The following is a 25,277-nucleotide window of genomic DNA, read 5'->3' as shown; positions in this document are numbered from 1 at the left end:
GAACTTGGGAGAGGAGTGGAGACCGGGCAGTGGAAAAGGAGGCACCAATTTAGACACCACTGTACGAATGGGGGCCACTCCATGAGAGGACAAGCATCAGCAGGAACAAATGGGATGCGGGGTGTGTGGCACTTGTGCTGAGCTAGGACTCCTGGATATCAGGTCAAAGAGCGACAGTGCATGTCCCCGCTACTGTACTGAAAGGTTAACTGTGGTTGGAAAAGTAGTGGTCCGGCAGAATGAGTGCCCACATGCTGTTAATGGTATGTTAAAAGCTAGTTACAAGAGATAGGGAGGGTTTTGTTATTCAGGGATTCTCTATTGGATTCCTAGATGTTACAACTGAAAGGGGCTCTAGCTGGGGACAGGGGTATGTCTGCACAGGGAGAAGGGGGTGAGAAAGGGTGGGTTTTTTTTTTTTTTGGAGGGATCAGTTTTTCAGGAACAGCAATAGATATGCACAAGCAGGACCTAGGAAATAGCATCAGGTGTGTGGGCCAAGGTGGTACAGTTGATTACCCCCCACCCCAACGGAAGAGTTATTTGTAAATTCTTGTTGTGTACAATGAATAGGACACTAGTAACATGAAATTTCTGTGGCCCAAATAATGTATGAAGAGATGTTGTGTGTGCTACTATCAACAGAAGTACAAGGTGCAGGTGGCACTCCTTCACGAGACACAATTGCTACGAGCTTAGGCTACTCACTTAAGAAAGGCAGTGGAGAGGACACCTCCCCACAGCAATAGAGTTGTACCAGCTGCTGCTGACTAGAGCATTGAAGAAATCGCTGGAGGTATTATGGTAATGGGGAGAGACAAAGGAGAATTCCTAGAGTTGAGATAGGCGACTATCATAATGTTGCCTAAGGATAGGAAGGACCCGGAAGTCCTAGCCTTATGATGGGGACCATGGTCCCAGATTTCCTCCCCTTCTTGCTGCGTCAAATGGGTAGGGTCTGGGACAGGGTAGTAGCTGTGGAACTGTGTAGGAAGCCTTATGCTGTAGATTTGCCCCTCTGGACACTTGGACCATTCTCTGTCCTTTTACATAATATGTCATTCTAGCAGTGGCAGAAGGGAAGCTGGGAGATGCCAGGAGACCTCCATGTCAACAAATGGTTTATTACGTTTGACCATGCCCAAGAGCAATTTGAAATTGGCCATGGTCAATTCTTGCAGCATGCCTGGCTGGCACACACAGCCCGGGGAGTCTGGGCAACGTTTCGGGATGAACCACAGGATGCATGTGGTGCTGCAAAGATTGGGGGATCTGGAGGGCTGCAGGTGACTCATCACACACCTTCATATTGACCTACTCACAAATTTGGTGGGAGGTACAACGCATGCTAGAAAGAGATGGGGCACAGACTATGGGGAAGAACTGACAGGCTGAGTGGCATAAAGCCTGAGAGCAGTTCCGGTTTGGGCCCTCCAGTGCCTGCTTAAAACTTATACAATTTAGCTACCTGCATGAAAGCTATCGGGCCCCTCTCAGACTCTCCAAGATGTACCCAGGTTCCTCTTCCAGATGTTGCCATTTATCATAGTTCTGGACCAGTTTGGCTAGTTATCATGCTTCTGTCACACATAACAGGAGCATACTGCCGCAACTGATTAAACTATGTTCCTAGAAATGCTCTCACAGGGGAACAAGATACCAAAAATGCTGGGCCGAATTATTGCGCTGGGGGCTGGTACTGGCAAGATGCTGGATCACAATCAGTTGGCAGGCACCCTGGTCGCCAGAGGTCTTGGCTTAGGGCGGTGACTTACAGGAGTGGCCACTGGTGGACAAACAGCACTTTATGCGCACCCGCAGGGACGGGCATGCAGCAGAAGACCTGGTGACATGAGGGGAATAGTTCGGAGAATAGCAGATCTCCTAGCTAATCACTCACAGTGAATAGTACAAAGGGGCAACATGTTAGGGTAATAGGTAAACAAATAGCTGACTGGACTGGAGGGGGGGCAGGGGGAAGTACTGATTATTGGTAAATTAAATTTAGTACTGTTTGTGAATTGACTGCATTAAAGACCATGCTATGTTTTGTTATGTGTACTTGATGGAAAACTAATAAATCAACCAATAAAAAAAAATAAAAAAAAGAAAGAAAAGGTCACTCAAGATGTATTAAAAAGATTGGTTGGGCGAGAGTCACCTTCCCTGGCAGACCAAGAATGTATGTTGGAGAAATAACACATACCATCTATTTCATAATACATACCTTTGTATAACTAACACTGCACCAATACCATTTGAACCTCACTAATTTGTACCACACCAATGACCTTCAGTGCAGCCAGAGCAGTGTTGCGGGTCTCTTGATGCAGTCTTGCTCACTGCAGTGTGGTGCATATTAATCAACCAGAACCAAATTAACTTATGGTGAACATTCCTATTTTCTCGTTTCTAATTATCAGTCATTCATAAGTAATGCCAAATTATGTTTTCTCCCAGTTATCAAATCTGCCATCTTGATATTTCAATAGGATATGGGCAGAATCCAACATGACTGCTATTGTACACAGAGAAGAGATTTCTGCCCCAGCTGATTAGTGGCCTCAATCTCCTTTCATCATTGACCCCATGGTGGACAAGGACGGAAAACTTGCTTTTAATGACAATAAGTTTAACCGATAATTAAATGTCAATTCAGAAAATCTAATGCAAAGTAAATCCGAATATAATTTTGGCGCACTCAAACTGTTGTCTTACATTACCTCATCAGAAGGCCTCCTACGCAGGCAGTTGGGCTCAAAGTTGTTTATTCGCAACACCTGAATGGCTCGCTTGATGCTGAGATGATGTAGGACACTAACCACTTTTAGTGACACCAAATCATCCTGTGGACAAACATAAAACCAAAATAACAGTATTATTTCAGCGCAATGCCTAGAGAAAACTAGCACAACAAATTTGATAATCCCATAAGAAAAAGCATGGTTCTGCATAGCTAGGGATCCCGGTTTTATGGCATTAATTGTTTGAAAATGTATGCATTTTTTTATTTTATTTTGGAAACAAAGTTATAACTCTTAGATTTCCACCGATAATGTTCACTCACACTTTGATACCTGCCACGTTTTAGCACATTATACAGCCAAATGTATTAAAACACTACACCCACATGAAAATATTTGTATAATAGAACAAACATATGTTGAGATATGCAGTGATTTAAGGAAATCTCATTCCATTTTTTTTTTAGCTCCCTATGCTGTGAATCGGTCTAGCTCTTGGTCTGAAATTCATGAATCACTGCATGAAGAGTCCATCAAATCGCCCAATGATATGTATTTTTTCACTTTTAAAACTAAATACAAACAAGAAACACTTTTTTTGTCTGTATTTATCTGTAAAAAAATTAAAAAAAATGTAAAAACAAAAAAATAGGCGCCTTATGCATAATCTATTTAACAGCTGTAAAATATAATGGAGTTGTAACATCTTTGAAAACACAGAAGGATTCATTAAGGGTAACTTGTAAAGCCTGATGAGCCCAGCAACTGGACTTACCAAGTCCATCGGGGTACGAGTAACATGGTAAACCCATATGCCTGGGCAATTTCCACCAAGATAGATGAACTGTTCAAAGAAGTTAAAATATCCAAGTGGAAATGATGATAAACAGGTGTCCGGTAAATCGGTTTCCTCTTGTTATTACCCATTTCTTAGTGGGCCCTCGAGGTTCAATTTCTAATATATCTTTTTTTCTGATACCTGGAGGCACTGTATTGGCCAGTAAAAATATCTCTGGAGACCAGAAATATTGGTCCAATTAACAGGACAATTAGACATGGGACTATAAAGGTTCCATGTCTAATTGACATACATATCGCAAAGAAACAAAATCCACACCCACTACAAATACCTTTAACCATATTCCAAACACATGTGGACGGAGGGAAAAGATAGATGCCATATTGGGTGTGACGAAGAGAAGATCTACTTGCAGCAAATATTAACAGCATTTACATTTTCTCTAACAAGGCCATGCAGCTTTTAGGTCTTCCTCAGTAATGAAGACATTTTTGCAGCTTTTGATGCAGACATTCTTTGGAAGAGTTCAAGATTTTTATTAAGATTCTCTAGTTTGATTGGACAACATGTGCTGAAGGGAGTTTTAGACAACATTAATCAGCCCACCCTAGATGAAACACATTCTGATAGCTGAATTGGGGCTCCATCCAGCGGCAGCTTCTCTGCTATTACAGCCTGGAGGAGAACATGCATAGGCTCATAGACCCCATCTGAGCGCTGAACCACGGCACTTAGACCAATCACGGGACTGCTACTAGCAGCATAGTGATTGGCTAGGGGAGTCAAGAAACTTGTGTGCTTCCTGTTCCTGTGTTGTCCACGGACGTTCGAAGGCGAGGCGGTGGTAAGGTATGTGGATTTTCTTATTTTTTTAAACACATACCGCCTGCCCCCCTTTCGATTACCAGCACCACTGCCCCATGGTGGCCGCTACTGGCTCTATCCAATGAGACAGTTATTTGTTGACTCACAAACCAAATACATGAAAAAAAACTATTCCTACAGTGTCTTTACATATACAGCGGAAATTGGGAGTACAACTCGAATCACATCAAGGGAAAATGCACTAAAATTAGGTTTATATTTACATAATCTGCAAATATACAATTGAGAGTTAAGCAACTGTAGGGTACAACTGTCAGAACTGGGATACACTGTGGATGACCAGTATCCAACATCAAAAAGATATGCACAGAAACATTTAGATCAAATTGAGGGTCAAGTCTAGAGGTCCCTTCCTAAAAGCGAGTCGTAGGGGGATGTACAATTGTTCTGCAACTGGAATGAGGTCGCGAAACACTTGCAGTTTACCGCCTACTTCAAGTAGGTGGTAAGCCAGTCACAAACCGGAACCCCTCTGTGGCTGTCAGCGAAAAACATTTTTAAGAACAGGCAGTGGTTCCACAGACCACTGCCTACTCAAACAATGAAACTGAAATATTTCTACATTTTTATTTAAAAAGCAAACATAGACATTGGGGGGGGTGGGGGGGCTGCTTTCACCAGCAGGCCTTTATCACTGTTATTGCCCATTCCCAATGGGTCGCAAATTGAGACCTGCCTCATGAATATTGATGAGGCAGGTCATTTGCGACTCCATTGGGAATCAGAAAATGACTCTGAGACACCTTAGTACATTTCCTATTGCGACTCGAAATCTGCGAGTCGCTGAAATTTGCAAATTGTGAGACGCAAAAGGAAATGGTTGTACATGCGGCCCTTAGTGTTTTCCTGACGAAAATGACTAATGCTCAGTACTCTACAGCCCTTTCCTTTTCATCCTACCGCCTAACAAGTAACGGAAGAGACCAGAGAATTTCTGCACAAGAGAAAGCATTCCTCTACAAAAATGAACTCTAGGTGCGTACAAAGTTCAGGTAAGCTACTGCCTTTTATATGTACTCAATATGTTGAGAAACTTGTTTTTATTATAGATTATTATTTTTGTTCAAGTTAGAATTTTAGGTGTCAATAATAAGTGTCAAACGTGACTCCTTGTGACAACTACAGCTACCAAGCCCTTGCTCTGGCAGCCAGGTTTATTTTGTTTCCCATGTGTAATTGAATAATCCCATCTATTGTGCTCCATGTACCTACCAAAAGGGTGGGTGAGGTGCATCTGTATAGATACGGGGTGTAAAATTGTTTCACTCATAAAACTACAAAAATATATCAAAATTACAACCATTAATATGGTTTCTTCATTTCGAAAATTTACCAAAAGCAGTGCAGAGATCAGCAGGAAGCAAGGCAGCTCAGCAAAGCAGAAAACAGTCCCCTAGGAAGCTGGCACTGTATATACTATACCAAAATGGGGTATAGTGTGCACAGAGTCCAGTGGAACCCCAAAGCAAAGGTAGGCAGAGGTAAAAGTAGATAGCACCTTACTCTCTATTTGTGGTAGCGTTGGCGAGCAGCAAGACTTTATCAGAGGGTAGTGTTAAGCATTTGTTGTACACACTCAATCAGTAAATGATGTCACACACTCAAAGACTGAACGCAGAACAATTTGATTTGCATAAAAATATTTATTTATATTTATTTTCTAGAAACAAGCAAGCCTGGTACAGGTAAGTGTAAATGGTACTTTTCAAGGCAGGTTGAACAATACAAGTAAGCTGAAAGAAAAGGACTGTTACAGGTTTGTAAATCCTTTCAATACATTGGAAATTACTTTTCGGATTACTTTCCAGATTACTTTTCGGATTACTTTGTCTACTCCATGTGATATGCCTAGATATAACACTGGGACATTTCTTAGAGAAGAGATAGGTAAAGCAGTTTTTAGTTATTTGCAGTTTTTTTAATGTTTCATACAAAATCAACTCCACACGTGGAACAATTTTCTGGAAAAGCAGTCAATGTAATCCTATGGAAGGAAATTAAGTTATCGGTTTAAAGGTAAGTAGAAGTTTGTGGGAGTTGGTGTTCTGGGGTTAGAACCAGGATTCCCCCAGGATCAAGGATGCACTCTCAAAGCACCCTCAGCGGCACTAGGGTAGCCAGGTGCAGAGTGCTGAGGCCCAATGTTATCCAATGGGGGTTAGGGGGCGTCCGGTTGGTGGCTGCTCACAAGCAGGTCATAAGGTTGTGGGAGCAAAGCTCCTTGTGTTAGGCTCAGGGCAAAGTTAGCACACAAGGTGCACCCGCAGTGGCGCAGGGGCAGCTGGGTGCAGGGTACTGTTTTGGCGAAGGGTGCCCTGTTTTCAATGGGAGTTGCAGGTTTAGATTTTAGCTGCAGTCTCGGTCCAGGCAGACTTCCGGGAGGAACCAACAGCTGGGCAGGTAAGATGGAGGGCTCTGGGACATACCTCGGGTTCTCTTCTCCAGTGCACAGGGCGGCTGGATGCAGGGGTGTCTTTTGAGGTCGGACTTCACCGTAGGGGCCACTCGCGGTTGGAGGGGTGCGGGGAGATTATATGCAGAGGCTGCGGGCGATGCCGGGGAGTCCTGGAGGGGTCAACCCACGGTGGACTCGGACTTTGGAGCGCTGGGGGATCTCGCTGGGAATGGTGGGCCACTCGGGCCGTAGGCGACAACGGGTGCAGTGGTGGTTCCAGACGTCGGGTTTCTTTGTCCTCAGCAGGCTCAGAGATTGTCTTGGGAGTTTCTTTTGAACAGAGCTGCTGTTCACAGGAGATACGGTCTTTGTTGAGGGCAGTCAGTCCCCCCAGGGGTTCTGGAGGTCGCTGACTGCAGGACAAGGCAACTTTTGGCACAGGATCTCTGGATAGTGCAGACGGGCCGGTAGGGCTGGGGCAGAGTGAGTTCTTCTCTGCAGTCTCCTCTGAGTCTTCTTTCGTCCTTCTTCTTAGGTTGCGAAATCTGTCTTCTTGATTCAGGGCTGCCCCCTAAATACTGTATTTAGCAGGCGTTTTAGGAGTATCAACGTCAGCAGCCAATGGGCTATTGAACTTAGGGTGACTAGATCCTTGGCATGCTCATCCCACATGGGGTAGTGGGCACAATCCCTAATCCTGATTGGAGTGTGCCTGCCATCTGCAAGATGGTGGGCACTGAAGAGTAGACTTCACCTCGCCCTCCCCCACCTGAGGGTTGGGGTTGGCACAACTTCTGGGCTGTGCAAATTTTTCCCACCTGTCTTCCCGCCGAAAAGGAGGGGAGACAGGAAAAGTGCCTGCTCCTGATAGCAAGAGAGGCTGTGGGTCGCGTTACAAAGGCAGCAAGGCCTTTGAAGCTCCCCTGCCACAGATGGCTCTTCCTGGCCGGGGGGAGGTGTGACCACATCCGCCCAGGAAAGGCTTTGTTTCTGGGCTCAGGGAGCGAAGGATCCCACCCCAGGGGTCCAGAAGCATGTCTCCTGGTGACAGGCTGGTGTGTACCAGACAGGGAACCCACCAGAGGCTGGTCGTTTTTCAGAGGGCATGATGCCCTCTGAGTGCATTTCTCATTAAATCCCACACTGGCATCAGTGTGGGTTTAATGTACTGATGTTTGATACCAAACTTCCCAGTTTTCAGTAAAGCTATTACGGTGCTTGGAGAGTGTGTGAGTGAGTGTGAGTGTGTGAGTGAGTGTGTGAGTGTGAGAGTGCGCGTGTGTAAAGGTACAGGGTCTCTAAGGGTGGCACAATAAGTGCTGCAGCCCTTAGTGTCAGGGTTCAACTTCCAAGCCGGAGATATCCAAATCCTCGGGAGCGAAGAAGTATCTCCACTCTCCCCCCAGGGCACCACCAGATTCGAATGCAAACCGAAACTCGGTCAACTACCCTGATGGGAGAGTAAAAAAAGGAATAAAAGGTAAGTAAGGTCGGACCCTATTGAAAGAATGTGTGCCCCAATTAGTTCTACAATCCACTCCTCAATATGTTATAGCCCCTCGACAGATACCTTTCCCTGGTTGTGTGCTCTCCCAGACTCACCGTCACGTTCTTTAAGGTGCTGCCAGAAAGCAGAGCAGGAAGGTCGTCTGGAAATCGAGGGTGCACAATCCAGGAAGCTTTTAGCTCGATGAATGGTCCGTGAAACACGATCAATAGGCAGCTTCATATGATGAAGGGTAAATCCGAAGGTCAGCCCTAGTATTGCCACAATACGCGCCACCAGGGGAGAAGGCAATTCGGAAAGTCAAAGCAATTGAGGTGGCTCTAAGGGGAGCACTAGGCGCCAGGCAGCACAATGTACTGAGTCTTCTCAAGGGCAGGGAACAAGAAAAGGAAAACGGCTGGCAGATAGCAGTCACGCTAAAACTCGGCACACAAAAAAAAGGAGAGTGCGCGGGCGCGTCACGTGCTGGACGAGAGAGGGACAGTCTTTGTAGAACTGCAGTCAAAAATCCGAAAACCACGGGGTTTGCGTTAAACACGAAAGTCCTCAAGGTAAGATGCGGGCAAATCCAGGAAGCCGCGGCCTTGCGGAAATCATGAAGGCTGCGAGAGTGCGGTACTCGGAACAACGAGGGCAGGGAATGCAGTAACACAGTAGCGAGGGAGCAACATGCTACACAAAGTTTCCCCAACTGCAGGCAACCGAATGATTCACCGCTGAGGGAGGCGTGGTCCATACAAAAGTAAGGTTGTCAAGCACCTGTGCCTGATAGTGGGAAGCTTATATGCGCCTCCCATGACATGCGATACCTGTGAGCGCACACAACCATCCCCCCCCCCCTTAAGGCTGCATTCTGGGTAATGTAGTGTGCATGCAAAACGGGACCTTTTACTGTCTCTAAAGTGTAACAGTTCTACCCCCTAAAGGTCTTCCCACAGGTCTGGGTTTGTCGGGGTTCAATGCATGAAATCTTCTTACTAGGGCAGGGGCATGTACATGTGCAGCTGGTTCCCATGTCCTGTCTAAAGGGCCATATCCTACCCAATCGACTAAGTATTGCAATTTCCCTCAAAACCGCCTAGAATCTAGAATGCGCCTTACTTCGTACTCCTCTTCTCCGTTAATGGGAAGAGGAGGGGGTGGAGGCTCGGAACATGAAGGCGCTAAATAGGGTTTAAGCAATGAAGTGTGAAACACCGGATGAACTCACATCTCCGAAGGAAGGTCTAACTTCATGGCTACAGGGTTGATCACTTGTTGTATAGCATAAGGTCCTACATATCTGAGTTGTAGCTTTCGAGGTCCAGGCAACCTCAGATTTTTTGTAGCTAGCCAGAGCTGGTCGCCTTTCTGATATTCAGGAGCGGGTTTTCTATGTGTGTCAGCTTGCCTTTTCATTCGGTCTTTAGCTTCAGTGAGCTCATGTATGGCTTGTTTCCTGATCTGTGTGAAAAGGGTATGATGTTCTAATACTGCTGGGAATTGTGCGACAGAAGGGGGTAGATACAGGGGCAAGAACCGGGAGTGATACCCATAGAAAAAAAATGAAGAGAGATATCTCAGAGGCAGAGTGATTTGTGTTGTTATACGCGAATCCTGCCAAAAGGGAGCGCTTGTACCAAGTCTCCTGTGATAGTGCTTAGGAGGCATCTAAGGTACTGCTCTAAAGTCTGGTTAGTGTGTTCTGTTTGCGGGTGATACGCAGAAGAAAGACGATGGTCCATGTGAAGAGCTGTACATACCCCCTGCCAAAACTTGGAAATGAATTGTGGGCCCGTATCGGAAACTATAACAGAGGGCAGTCGATGCAGACATATGATATGCGCTACAAATGTGTCTACCATATCTTTAGCTGAGGGTAGTTTCTTGAGGGGTATAAAGTGCGCCATCTTTGTAAGCATATCTACTACGACTAGTATGGTAGTGATCCCATGAGACCGTGGTAAGTCAGTGATAAAATCCATACTAATGGAAGACCAAGGGACCTGGGGGATGGGCAAGGGGTGCAATAACCCTGCGGGGGCACTATGAAGAGATTTCTGTCTAGCGCACACAGGACAAGCCTTAACGTATTCATGGAGGTCTGTAGACATTTTCTGCCACCAAAACCACCACTTGCATAGCTGTAGAGTCCTTTCACTCCCGGGGTGTCCTGCAAGGGGAAATGCATGACACCAATCAATTATTTCTGTCTGTAGATCCTTAGAAGGAACATATAGTGACTCACCGTGAAAAAACAGATTGTTTTCTATCTTATTCATAGGGTCTGCTAACCACTCTTCGGTACTAAGTGTGGTGTATGCATTAAGCAGTTTTTTAAGGAAAGGATTGTCTGCTTCCCTCCGCCCTTCCCCAACCGCCACTATCTTGCTAGAAGGGATTATAGGCACTGGTGTCTCTATCGTGTGTTTATTCTCTTTTCCTATTCGTGATGGGGCATCTGCTCTGCCATGTTTAGCTCCTGGTCTAAAGTTAATGACAAAGTCATACTCACAAAAGAAGGATACCCATCTCATCTGGCGCGGAGTGAGAGCCTTTGCAGATTTAAAAAACTGAAGATTACTGTGGTCTGAATATATAGTGATAACATGAGGAGACCCCAGTAAATAGTGTCTCCATTCCTGGAATGCCAACTTTATAGCTAGAAGTTCTCTCTCACCTATGGTATAATTTTGTTCCGCAGGGGCAAGGATTTTTGAGAAGTAAGCCACTGGATGGAGAATTCCCGTCAAGAGGTCTCTTTGTAACAATACTCCTCCTACCGCATACTGAGAAGCATCAGCTTCGACATAATAGGGTTGTACTTCGTCTGCGTGTTTTAGAATAGGCGCGGAAACAAATTTGTCTTTCAATGCCTGGAAGGCGCCTTCCGCTGTGTCATCCCACTCGAAAGGCACTCCTTTTTTTTTAGCAGTCTGGTAATGGGTGTGATGAGGTCCGAAAAGTGATCTATAAATCGCCTGTAAAAGTTGGCGAAACCCAGGAAGGATTGCACCTCCTTAACTGAGGCGGGACTGGCCCACCGGGTAATGGCAGATGTTTTGGCAGGGTCCATATGTATGCCTTTAGGGGAGATCACAAACCCCAAGAAGTCCACTTTTTGTACATGAAAGAGACATTTCTCCAATTTGGCAAAGAGATGGTTTTCATGGAGCCGCTGGAGTACTTTCATAACGTGGGTGACGTGCTCTTGTTCGTCTTGTGAGTACACTAAGATATCGTCAATGTAGACAATGATGAACACATCAAGATATTCTCTCAGGAATTCGTTAATAAAAAATTGGAACGCAGCAGGGGCGTTGCAGAGCCCAAACGGCATTACACAGTATTCATAGAGTCCGAATTTTGTGCGAAATGCCGTTTTCCATTCATCTCCTTCTTTCACCCGAATGAGAGGATATGCTCCTCCTAAATCAAGCTTAGTGAAGATCCGAACCTTATGAACTTGGTCCAAGAGACTGGAAATTAAAGGGAGAGGATACTTGTTCTTAATAGTTACTTTATTGAGGGCTCTATAATCCAAGCACGCTCTCAAACCCCCTTCCTGTTTCGGTATAAAGAAAAGTGGGGATGATACGGGGGAAGTCGAGTGGCGTATGAAGCCTTTCTTCAACTGACTCGCTAAGCATTCCTGAAGGGGACGCATGTGAAGCCTTGCATGGGAAACAATCATGATGCAAGAGGCCATCATTCCCAGCAGCTGCATATACACCCGAGCTGAAAGTGAGTGAGTGGCTGAAAACTGAGCTATTAGAGCCTGAATATTGTGAATTCTGGCTACATTGGGAAAAGCTAGGGCTCTTTGAGTATCTAAAGTGTTGGAAGGTTGGAGATGAGACTTCAACACATTGACTGCAAACCCCAGTTGGTGCAGTAACCGCAGTTTTTGTGAGTGTGCTGGAGACACTTTAGGTACGTAATGGTTTTGATGAGCCAGTCATCCAAATACATTAAGGCATGAATGTATTGTCTTCGCAGGTGAGCACCTCCTACTGCCAGACATTTTGTAATTACTCTGGGAGCAGTGGTGACTCTGAATTAAAGCACTTTGAACTGGTAATGCTGCCCCGCTACCACAAACCTGAGATATTTGCGATGAGCGGGATGTATTGGAATGTGGAAATATGCGTCCTTTAAGTCTAGAGTACACAAAGTCGCCTTATTGTAGAAGTGGGAGCACTTGTTGAAGCGCCACCATGTGAAAACGATTTGATTGTATGTAATGACTTAACTCTCGGAGGTCTAAAATGGGTCTGAGAGAGCAGTCCCTTTTGAGTATTAGAAAGTACAGGGAGTATAGGCTTGACCCTTGATATTGTATCGGTACAGGATCTATGGCTCCTTTTAAAAGGAGAGACTGAATCTCTTGTTTGAGGAGATGTAGATGGTCTGGTGACATTTTGTGTGAACGTGGAGGGTGTTTGGAGGATTTTTGGTAAGCACCAGGCAACAACCAGATCGGATAATTCCTAGCACCCATTTGTCTGTAGTGATTAATTGCCAGACGGGTAGGAATTGCGAAAGACGTCCCCTGACAGGTGTTGAATGATTGGGGGCAAAGCGTAGGCAAGTCACTGTTATTTGAGGGGGAGGTGTGTGTGTTGGAACCTCTACCTTTGCCATTGTTGCCTCTGTAGTTTCCTCTAAAGAAACCTTTTGAAGAATAGGGCTGAATGTTGCCTTTGTACGGTGTAGAGGCAGTGTCTAAAGACATTTTCTGTCTACTACAGGACCAAAGATGTTTGTCGAATGGCGTGTTGAGTATGGAAGCCTAAACTTCAGGTTTAAATCCCAAAATTCTTAACCATGCGTGTCTTCTTAGTAATACACTGGTATTGACGGCTCTAGCCGCAGTGTCAACTGCATCTAATGCACACCTAATGGAAGAATTAGAGATGAGTTTTCCTTCTTGCACTAAGTCTTGAGCTTTGAATTTCTGTTCATCGTGTAAGAATTGGAGCAATTGTTCCATTTTGTCCCAATGTGCCCTATCGTATCTGGCTAAAAGGGCCTATGCATTAGCAATACACCAGTAATTAGCAGTTTGGGAGGCTACTCTTTTCCCAGCGGCGTCTACGAGCTTAGAATCTTTGTCCGGAGATGGAGCATCCTCCGATGTCTGTGAATTGTCTCGTTTACGGGCATTAGAAACCACTAAGGAGTCGAAGGGTAAATGTTCCTCGATGAAAACTGATCTGATGATGCAGGTTTATATTTTTTGTCTATCCTGGGGGCGAGAATGCGTGCACAAACGGGATTGTTAAATATGTCGTCCAGATGTCTTAACATACTACCCTTGAGCATAGGGAGTATGTGAGTAGATCTTTGGGAACTACTAAGGGTTTCAAAGAGGAAATCCTCCTCTGAGGATTCCTTATGTAATTGCAACCCATGGTATTCAGCAGCTCTACTTTCAAACTCTATATAGCCTACATTGTCATCTGGTGGAGAAGGTTTAGTAGGATAAAGGTCAGGATCATTATCTGTGCGAAAGTCTGTATTATAATCCTTCCAGGGGTCTGCAGGTGAAGGATCATTGCCCCCATACCCATCTCCATCATCCTGATCATAAGGTTCTTGTGGTTGTGGCAAATTAGTAGGAATTATTAGTAAATGCTGTGTTTCTGGGGAAGGAGATGATGGAGGAGGAGGAGGAGAAGGGTTAGTACCAACATGTTTCCTTTTTAAAGGAATGTGAGGAGTGTCCTCTGACTCAGATCTGCGTTTATGTGGCAATTTGGTTGCAATATGCTCAGTTTTTGAATGAATGTATAGTTCCTTTTGTTTTGGGTCCTTGTTTGCAGGCAGGACGTCGAAACGGGGCTCCTTTGGTGGTATCTCAGCATCTTTATTTTTCGGTGCAGAAGTTTTCGGTGCCATTGTCTTCGCTGTCGAGGATTTTGGTTCCGAAGACGTTTTCAGTGTCGAAGGAGATGGGCCTGAGACCGGTTTCGGTTTCAGCAACGGTTTCGGTTCGGTGTCAGAGTGTGGACGACTCGATCACAAGGAAAGGCTTTAACGTGTGTTTTGGTGCCGAGCCGGAAGGCGGGACATTGAAAACATTTTCTAGGTGCCGACCATGGCCCGGAGGCAGAAGTGGCACCGGAACCTTTTTCTTGGGCTGAGTAGGTCTTGTGGGGCAAGGAAGGTTCGGTACTCACGATACGCTGACCTTGCGGAATGTCTTCATCCATATCGGAGCCAGATTCTGAGAGGGATATAGGATCCTCCTGTTCTTCCTCGGCCACTAGTGCATCGCTGGTCTCTTGTTCGGAATCTTCTCCGAAGAGGTCTGGAATCGATCTGGTGTTTTGGCTCTGCATGTCGCAACGTCGAGCCAGACAGTCGCGGAGTGTTTTCTTAGAACGGAAAGATTTACACGTGTCGCAGTCCTGTTAATGTGCTCCAGAGTTGCACACTTTCGGTGCTCGGAACCTTCGCGTGGCACCGAGGGCAGAGTTTAAATGGAGTCCGTTCCATTGACTGCGAGGTGAACTGACGGGGGTAAGCCTGAAGGCCTTCTACTAGTTTCCCCAATCGAAAGGAGCTTTGTATTTGATACGATACGCGGAGAAAAGTGAATACGCGATCGCAAACAATACCGTCGAAGGGAAGTGGATTGTGCACCATGGGGAACCCGAGAAAACTGTTTCGAACTGGAGCGCAGCAATTCACGTCCGAACCAGATGGTGGAAAAAACCAATCTAACAATGGAGCCAATGCCCATGCGCACTATAACCGAAAGGAGGAGTCACCTACCTCGTGACTGGAAAGACTTCTTTGAAGAAAAACAACTTGCAAACATCCGGACCCAACACTAGATGGCAGGAGTATGCAGAGCATGTGATCTACAGCTCACATGCCTCGAACATGAAGTTATCGGTTCACAGGTAAGTACTTTGTTGTGGAAGTAGGTATTCTAGGGTTAGAACCAAGGTTCCCCCAGGGTCAAGGATCCACTCTCAAAACACCCTCAACGGCACTAGGGCAGCCGTGTGCAGAGTGCTGAGGCCCAATGTTATCCAATGGGGGTTAGGGGGCCTCCGGTTGGTGGCAGCTCACGAGCAGGCCACAGGGTTGTGGGAGCAAAGCTCCTGGGGTTTAGATCAGGGCAAAGGGGATCCTTTTTAGCACCCAAAGTACACCTGCAGCAGCGCAGGGGCAGCTGGGTGCAGGGTGCTGGTTTGGTATCGGATGCACTGTTGATTTCAATGGGGATTCTCTGGTTTCAACAAAGACTGCAGGCTTGGAGACTGAGATCTTCTGGAGGTGACCACCAGTTAGAGAGGCAAGTTGGGATGCCTGGGAATGCTGGAACACAATCGGTTGGGCCACCCAAGGCAGTGGAACTTTGGGTGCAGGGGTGTCTTTTGGCATCGGGTTTTCCTTACCAGCTCCAGTCGCGGTTGGGGGGATCCTCCAGAAAGAGGCTGCAGGGTTCGCTGGGAGCTTCAAGGCAAGTCAGATCACCAGACCTCCGACGGGGAGACCTCCTCATGATGTTGGGCTGCTCGAACATGGGCCGTGGACATCGGCTGCAGAGTGGTGCAGACTTGCGGATTTAGCCAGAGCCAGAGTCTGTGAGTGGGCAAATCCAGTGCTCAAAGGAGACAGAATGTTTTCTGTGGAAGGCAGGGCAGGTCCTCGGGGTTCTTGAGGTTGCTGGCTGCAAGACACACCGGGATTTCTCTTCTGCAGGTTCGAGGTGGGGACAGGCCGGTAGCGCTTGGGCTAAGTCAGTGGGCGTCCTCCTCTTCTTAGATTTGGCACGGCTTCTTCGGTCCTTCTTTTCTTCTTAGTCGGGTCTTGTCTGAGGACGCAAGGTTCAGGGGTGCCCTTAAACACTAGATTTAGGGGCATTACAGGTAGATAAAGGTTGGGACCAAGGGTCACTTCCTTGGGTTGGATATACCCTCTAATATGCCACCCTCCAGTGGGAGGGGTGCATATGCCCCACTCTGGTTGGCTGGGCCCCACCCATCTGCAAGATTGAGTAGACTGAGATTTGTGCTTCACCTGCTTCCCCTACCTGAGGGGTGGGGTTGGCAAAGGTGGGCACACCTCCCTTCCTCACATGTTTTCCCGCCGATTCTCCCACCCAAAGTGGGGGTCAGAACCGGTGGGGGCCAGTTGCTGGAAGCAGCAAAGGGCCTGGGGAAGCTCACAAAGGCTGCAGGCCTTTGAAGCTTCCCCTTCGTGGACCCTGCCCTTCCTGGGGGAGGAAGCTTGGCACCTCGCCCAAGAATGTGCATTGTTTCAGACCCTCGAGAGCAGCAGGCTCTTGACCCAGGGGTCCAGAAACATGTCTGGTGGTGGCAGCTGGCGAGCAGCCACTCAGCCTGGACACTAGTGTTAGGCCGTTTTTCAGGAGACAGCTCTAAGACGCCCTCTGTGTGCATTTTTCATTAAATACCACAATGCCATCAGTGTGTGTTTAATGTGCTCAGAAGTCGGATACCAAATTTCCCAGTTTTCAGTAAAGCCATTATGGTGCTGTGGAGTTCGTAATGACAAACTTCCAGTACCATATACTCTTAATGGCATTACAATGTCTAAGAATTGGCTTAGACACTGTAGGGGTACAGGGCTCATTCACCTGTACCCTAGTAATGGTATAGTGCACCCAGATAGATGGGGGGGCTTACCTATGCCAGGGCACTGGGTTGTAGGCATGGCACACAGGGATGTGTGCCATGTCGACTCTTCACTTCGTTCTGCACCAAAACAAGCAGCCTGCAAAGGGCAGTGTGTGGGTGTAAAGGTAAAGGGCCTCAAAGGGTGGCGCAGTAAGTGCTGCAGACCTTAGAGGCCTTCGCTGACCACAGTGCCCTTGGTACCTGTGGTACCATTTACAAGGGTCTGACCTGTAGCCAAAGAGTGTCAATTGGGTTGTGTTTTCAACGCAGTTTAGGGAAAGAACATAGGCCCTGGGTACCTGTTTGGCAGGAACAGAGTGAACACTCAGTCAAAGCACATAAGCAGTTTAGCAAAAAGTGGGGGCATCCATGCAAAAACAGGGCACTTTGTTACAGTATGGTATGCAAGCTATTGGACCTTCCTGAAACAAAAGTGGTATGTTACTGAATGTCTAGACACATTCAATAAACTTTGAAATATTCCTTCAGTTTCCCCAAAAGAAGTGGTAGTAAACGTAACTTTCTGGACTACAGACTGTATTAAGAAGCAATGCATTTATCCAACTGCATAAACGATTCAAAGAAACTCAGTGTTACAAGGAAGCAAAGAGTACAATAAGTTATGTTCAGCAAATAGTTGATATATCAATTTCAGCCACCAGACTTTCTCGATCATTTAGTTCAAGTGTTGTTTAAGTAGTTTAAACACTTCCATCCACCCAATGCAAAATCCTTGGACTGCTCCTGCTGTTTTGACAGATGCTCCTACGGCTTCAACATATCTGTTCCCAGTCAAAGAATGCAGCATGTTTTGTGCGGAAGCACTCAAATCTATATTATTTACGAGGTGATGTTGAGGTTATAATTAAGATTCCTCCGCTCGTCACCAGTGTATTAAAGTCACTATGATCCATTGAGTGTTCATGAAGGCTTATTTAAGTACAATGTAAACAACCTAAGCCATCCCTTGCTCTGCAGCTTCTCCCTCACCAACACCGTTTGAACTGAATCTCCACATTCCAAACATAATTATTAGCAGCCCTAGTAACATTCTAAGTTGGAGAATGCCACCATATTAAAATCAAGTGGTTCTTCATACATGGCTGATCACTTGTTTCATCCTCTCCAGACACCAGAACGTCTGGGTGGGTCTGCTTTTGTGAACCCCTTCACGCAAGGAGGGTGGGAGGGAATAGGCTGCAACGGTCAGAAGATAAGCTACAGCTGCAGCAAATGCAATTAGCAAATTACAGCCATGATAGCAGTACTAAATGATTTCATGGATGAGGTATACATGGCATAGAGAGACTGTTTTACACTTAACCTCTTGGAAGGAAAATCTAGCCTTCTTGTGCAATGTATTGTGAGACTATCCATTTCTTATCGCGTGAATGCTAGTAAAACATGGGAAGCTTTTAAAATTTTGCTCACCAATCAAGATGTACTATGAATCACTAAGTAGAAGCAAACCGATCAATGTTACACTTTTTCTTGCCTTGTGTTCCTTGTCCTCAAAGCATGATCTATAGCCCCGAAATGAGTTATGGTCCGCCTGCTCTTTCCCAATCCCCTATGAGGAAGGGAGAGGACCAACATGCCAAACCACTGACCCCTTAAGAGGGACAGCCAGGTTCATAACTAAAGATAAAGGATTAATTTAAAAAAACCTCACTTTCCTGACTCAGGACGAAGATAAACTGTGTTTTTTCCCCCATAATGATCATTATCTCTGATGGCCTTCTGTTTTAGATGTCTGGCCAGGTTAAGTCGTCTTCATCCTCAACATTGCTTAGGATGTTGGAGGGGCACTGGATCTGGTGGCTCGTTGGACTAATGCGTCCTCTGTTGGAGCCTGTGTTTGACCCTATGGTCCCAGCTTTGAATCCTAACAGGTCCTGCAAGAATTTAATACATTCAAGGTCGAAATAATTGAGCACAAGTGAGCTGGGTTCCAAACATCAGTGCCAACATGATGATTTAAAATGCCCGACTACCTGCAGATAGATCCCTTTTTACTGAAATTAACTAGCGCTGTGCAATAAATAAACATACTACTATAAATGGATCCTTCCATCTCAGTCAAAGAATGTCAATTTCCAAGAATAAAAGGGTCAGAAAAAGAGGGCTGAAGAGCTAGATATTTATTTAGGCCGTAATCCCAATTCTACTCAGTGGCATGCTTTTGATGTTCTCTGCTAGCTCTTGCAGCAGCCACTGTGATGTCACAACTCAAAGGTAATAAACTATTACAGTAGAGTAACAATGTCATTTTCGCATTATAGGGAAAAAGTATGTTAAGGGACATTACCAATGTCACGTGGAAGATGAGGTGGCAAATGCCATATCACAGACCCCTATCTACAATTGTATTGCTCTCGTGTTAAACCAGTCATCCTTAAGGTGGTCTTCCCCCAAACATTTTGCCTACTTACCTCCTATTTTTTTGGGCCTTAGGACTCTGAGCACTTTACCACGGCTGACCAGTTCTAAAGTGCATGTGGTCACCCCTAAAAATTGCAACATTAGTGTATTCACAGTTGACATATTTAGTTTACTTGTAAGTGCCCTGTTAAGTGGTTACCATATACCCAGGGTCTATAATCTAAATGCTACTAGTGAGCCTGCAGCACTGGTTGTGTCACCCACACAAGTAGTCTTTCAAACCTGTCTCAGGCCTGCCATTGCAAGGCCTGTTTGTGCAGTTTACCGCCACATAGACTTGGCATTTAAAACTACTTGCCAATCCTTAAACTCCCCTATTATTATACATATGTCACCCCTAAGGTAGGCCCTAGGTAGCCCTCAGGACAGGGTACTGTGTAACTAAAAGGTAGGGCATGTACTTTTAGTTTTACATGTCCTGGTAGTGACAAACAGCTAAATTTGTTTTTCACTACTTTGACGCCTACTCCTCTCATAGGCTAGCATAAGAAATTCCTCATAGCACTTTAAAGCTGGAATTCCTCATTAGAAAGGGGTATCTACATCATGTTTCACGTCTTTGGAATGGTAAAGACAAACCCTCTTTAATGGTAAAGTTGGATTTAACATTACTGTTTTAGCAATGCCACTTTTAGAAAGTAGACATTTCTCTGTTCTTGCTGCTCTGTGTACCTTGCAGCCTATCTCCATAACAAGTCTAATGTGGGTGACAGGTACACTTTGTGCATTCCCTCTAGACCGCCACAAAAAGATGAAGGGGGGTGGGGGGGAATTTTGTGTGACAGAGAACTCTTCTGCATTTTGATAGCTCTTCCTGGGCAGGTAGAGAGAGGGGGAGCCAACACATCTGAATTGGCAGTGTTCTGTTTCCAACACAAAGGGCAGCTAACTCCATACTGATAGTCTCGAGTCAGGGTTGGAAAGAAAGGGGGACCTGTGCACTCCAAGGGCCTGCTTTGAAGTCACCCCCACTTCTAAGGCAAAACTGGATAGAAGTACCAGGCCTATGACCCTTCCAAGACAGCAGTACACTTCAAGGTCTTCAAGGAACCTGTCCCCGAAAGGGGGTTGTTGGAGGACAAGATGGAGGAGAGAAAGGTGAAAATAGGGCTTGCAAAATTGAAATTGGAGAAGGAGCAGGCCATTGCCAAGATACAGAAGGAGCAGGCCCTTGCTAAAATGGAGAAAGAACAAGCTCTAGAAGAGAAAAAGCTGGCCATGGAGGAGAGAAAAATGGCCCATGAGCTCAGTATGAGAGAGCTGGACATAAGAGCACAACAAGTGGGGTCCAGCGACAGCAATGGTGGCAGCATACCTGCAGTGTCAATTGGGGAGTCCAGTCAGGATATCCAAGGATTTGGTGCCAGGTTATGTGGTGGGGGATGATATAAAGTGGCTCCAAGACTGCACAAGGTCCCAGAGGAGTTCTAGGGTGGTAGTTTCTAGAGGTATATGCCCACAGTAGGAAGGGAACCACTCCTTACACTAAAGGTAGAGGACCAGACACGATACTGACTAGGGTGGCCTTCATAGCAGTGTAAGTTTGAACTGACCCCTGAGAGGTAGAGGTTCAGATTCAGAGGGAACCACAAGATCTCATAAAAACATGGGTGGATTTCTTGGATTATACTAGCAAGGCATTGAAGATGCTGTGTGAGGGGCAGCACGATTGATGATTATTCAGCCCTGTAAAGTTATTGTAAATGAGCAAAAGCTTGATATTTGATAATAAGAATAGTAAACTTTATTCGATTTGATAAACAAGTCATAAAAGCATATAAATTACAAGCCATTCATGAAGGGGGCGTGGCTAACCAGCCAACATGGCGGACACAAGCTTGTAGTGCTCCGGCCGACACCCCTGGTAACCTGAGAAAATTCTCCTTCAAGTGCGCCGTTCATGCCCGCAACTTGTAGCGCCAGACAGCTGAAGGGTAGCCGTCACCAGGAGACTCCTGCTGCCGCGATCTCTACAGTCGAGGGAGCGATTATGGCCGAGAGCGCAGTCGCGGCCTACACGATGTGAGGAAGAGTGAAAGGTGTTGCGGCGAGCGGAGCAGCGTGGGGAGGCGCGGCCGCTGGATCGTTGTCGTGCTGGGGCCTGAGGCCAAGGAGGACTCTACTAGACGGCGGTCACTGGAGCGGTTGAGACAGTTGGTGCCACAGAAACAGTGAGGGTGACGCCTGTGGTCCCCTATCCACTCCGTGGAGTGGATCCGCCTGCCACGTAGCTGCGGGAGACGTGCCGCCCGGTGGGGTGACCCACAGACCGGAGGAGAGAGGAGGTGCGACCACCGAACTGCTGCCGCCTGGGGACCTGTGGCCTGGATTGCCGGCGCTGGGGAGACAAGTGGACGGCCCTGGAGGTGAGGGTGGTTCTTACCGGAGTTAGATCGGCTGGGGACGGGGCCGCGGGACAGCTGGAGGCCCGCGCGATCTTGCCTGTTCCGCTCAGCCCAGATGAGACATTGCGGAGACGCCGCATTGAGGTGGCAGCGGAGGAGGTGAGCAGAGGCTCGGGACACGGCGAAACCTCATGGACCGGGGGAAACCGCGCAACCGCGCATCTAGCCCTCCCTGAGGAATCACGCTGAGCGCCGCGACGGACGACCAGCGTCGTTGTGCGCCTACATTCCACGGAGCAGGAGCCTGCGGGCTATATCTGAGAGACACTTTGGTGGCAGGGCTGGCCGAGCGGTTGGCTTACATGGTAGAGGTGGTGCTCGCGGAGAGCTGAGTGGGCAGGCCATGGGTGCAGAGGCGAACTTTGCAGATGAGCGCCAAAGCCTGGGCGATCTGAAATGAAGAGGTGGATGTCAGGGGCGGCATGTATGGTACAATGAGGTGAAGCCTCGGCAGTGTTAATCGCACGTGAGGACGGCAGCCTTCGGGAAGTGCGAGGACCGCTGGGTAAGAAGCGGAGACAATCAGGGCATCTCCTGCTGGTGCACGTGCACTCTGAATGACACCAAGGACGCCCAACAGCTCGCCCGGGGGAAGTGCAGGAGAAACGCACTCCTTCCATTGCAGCTGTGCACCCTACTCCCTGTGTTGCTACTTCCAGGGTGCGCCACGCGGCACATGAACTGACTTCAGAAGCGGTGCCCGGACGTATGCGTTGCGGACTCGCGCTCGCCACCCTTCCACACATCGTGCTTCGCCCAGACCGACATCGGATCCCGACCACGCAGAGGCGGGTCTCTCCAGTGCTTCGGAGGCGGCGAACGGCCTGGCGACGACTTCTGCCACAAGCAGTTAACAGTCCCTCCTATACCGGACACTGGCTGTGAATGCCCACGGCGCAACAACTCGTGATGGGCCGTATGCGGGCCAAGATGCAGCTGGGACCGATACGAGCTGGAATCTTAGATCCCGCACGTCCGAGGGAGTCGAGTAAAACTGAGCCGACAACCACAGCGCTGGCTACCAAAATGGACACGGTCCTCGCGGCGGTGGAGAGGCTAGGGACTGCACTGGAACACACCAGGACATCCTTGGAAACTCTGATCGATAAGGTCACGTCTGACTTAACGCTCCTCCATGCGGATCATCGCAAATTAACTGAGAAGGTCATCGCGCAGGAGCAGGTACTCAAAGATCTCAAACCGGTCACCCACAGTCACGCGGCTGCATTGCAAGATATGATGGAGCGGATACATGCCCTTGAGGACAGGGCGGAGGATGCTGTAGGACTTTCGCGTCGTAACAATGTGCGTGTAGTGGGCTTGCCAGAAGGAGAAGGGAGACACCCTGAGCATTACGTGTAGAACTGGCTGCAAGGCCTCCTGCCGCAGGGAACACTTTCAAAACAATTTGCGGTGGAGAGAGCTCACCGTGTGCCCGCCCAAAGGCCTCGGCCGGGAGCGCGTCAGCACCAGTTTCTGTTCAAACTCCTTAACTACCGGGATCGGGCCGCGGTGCTGCAGGAAACAAGGAAACTGGACAATCTGACTGTCAATGGCAGCCGCATCATGCTTTTCCCGGACTATACCGTCCTGGTGCAGCGCCGACGAAACAACTACATGGCGGTGAAGCGACAAATTTGTGAGTTGGAACTACTGTACTCCCTGCTGTTCCCTGCCAGGCTGCGAGTGGCTGCGAAAGGTAAAACTCACTTTTTCGACACACCGACGGAGGCGTGGGACTAGTTGGAAGAATCAGGCCTATGGACGAGGCCACGGGATCCGACTGACAACTCGACATCAGGTAAGAGCAGGGCCGGACTGGCCGTAGCGGACACTGGGCAATCCCCCGGTGGGCCGCACGGGTGGGGCCCGGTTTTGGGCCCCTGGGGTCCGTTTTTGTTACAGGGACGTTTTGTTGCAAAATCGGCCCTGTAACAAAATCGGCCGAAAACCGGCCCTCGCAAAAAGCTCCGCGGCACCCCCAAACCCCCCCTGGGAGGGGTTGGGGGGTGGGGGGGAGGTGGCGGCCGAGCACTTTGCCAGGGCCGGTTTTGGTTCCCAGTCCGGCCCTGGGTAAGACAAGCAGGCGTCGCCAAAGGCAGAGGGCGTCCCGCGAAGCAGCACCCAAACAGGTGGCCCCCAGCCCAGAGAGAATGCGACTGGAGTACCAAAACGTACTGGAAGCGTTCACGACACTTGGCTCCCCGAGTGCTCCGGCTCGCCTGGACTCTCCTACGCAACGCACCGGGGTGTCGAGCGGCTGGTCGACACAGTCATCCAAATGCTCTGATTAGCTACACATGCCAGTAGTCACTCCGCAAACGGCGGATGAGATCCTAGGATGAAGAGGTTGCTGTAATTGACATTGTGGACGTTCGTGCAGGCAAGTACCAAATTGTGGGTTATGGGGGTTTGTTGAATAAGTGGGGGGACTCAGCGGGGGCACTGTGCACGTGCATTTGGTTGATTGTTGCCCGAGACAGGCTGCGTTTAGGAATGCAGCACCCGATGGATCCTTGTATGGATGGCACTCACGCATGCGTAGGTGGCTCGCGGCTGTGCTCAAGCACCACCACTTCGGTGGGCTCCACCAATGGTACCCTGTGTGGCGCACCGCATGCGAGGGGTATGATGGGGATGGTCATAGAAGATTGTTGGCTACACGCACATCCCACCACGCTACACACTGACCTAGTTCCTGTCTATGCATGGTTACAAAGTTTGGACGAACAGACGCGCAAAGTTCGCCCCCAAAGTTATGTTGGTCACAGTTTACAAGTTGTTATGGTTACGACAGACCGGTTCACTCAGGCGAGCCCTGTACTTACTAGAGCACGCCCTGTCCCAGGCCTCCCGCCGATCTGCACACCTCAACAATGACACAAGTTAACATAATTACGTGGAACATTCGCGGTATGCACACGCCAACACATAGATATTCTATATTCGCTTCTCTCCACAGACACTCGGTTGGAATCGCCCTATTACAGGAAACACACAACGCAGCTCGAGCTGGAAAGACTGCGCTGGTGAGGACAGGTGTATGGTGCGGTGTACTCCGCCCATGCCAGGGGCACGCTCATCTGGGTGAGGGCGGGAGTCCCGTTCGTTAGCAAAGAAGTAGTAGACACCGAAGCCAGGTACACTCTAGTACGTGGAACACTCAACGGTCAACACATACTGTTGGCCTCGATCTATGCTCCGAATGTTGATCAACAGTCATTCCTGGCGCGGTTGTCGCTGGCGGTCAACCCGTATGCCGGTCTGCCCTGGCTGCTGGGCGGCGATTTCACTCAGTGCTAGACGCGCACAAGGACAGATCCTCCTCCCCGCCCCCCCCCCTCTTCGTGCCACGTCGGCAGTGTCCAATGCGCAGGCGCTCACGGACTGGCTCTTACCCTGGACACTATTAGATGTGTGGCGGGTCCTCCACCCAGCTGATCGCATTTACTCCTATTACTCTG

General features: G+C 47.9%; 1 protein-coding gene across 37 annotated transcripts in view; it reads right to left on the bottom strand.

The window, feature by feature from the left end:
- The window catches only part of PPFIBP1 (PPFIB scaffold protein 1), a 1,024,139-nt gene that overhangs the window by 288,683 nt on the left and 710,179 nt on the right, over window positions 1-25,277 (bottom strand). For all 37 annotated transcript variants that reach the window (XM_085652838.1, XM_085652839.1, XM_085652808.1 and 34 more), the window contains one exon: window positions 2,724-2,846. In XM_085652838.1, coding sequence (XP_085508964.1) covers window positions 2,724-2,846 — 123 coding nt within the window. The remainder of the gene's footprint in view (window positions 1-2,723; window positions 2,847-25,277) is intronic.

The sequence above is a fragment of the Triturus cristatus genome, chromosome 4_1 (assembly GCF_964204655.1).
Source record: "Triturus cristatus chromosome 4_1, aTriCri1.1, whole genome shotgun sequence".
Lineage (NCBI taxonomy): Eukaryota > Metazoa > Chordata > Amphibia > Caudata > Salamandridae > Triturus > Triturus cristatus.
The sequence above is the reverse complement of the archived record's forward strand: the minus strand, read 5'-3'. Positions and strand labels throughout refer to the sequence as shown.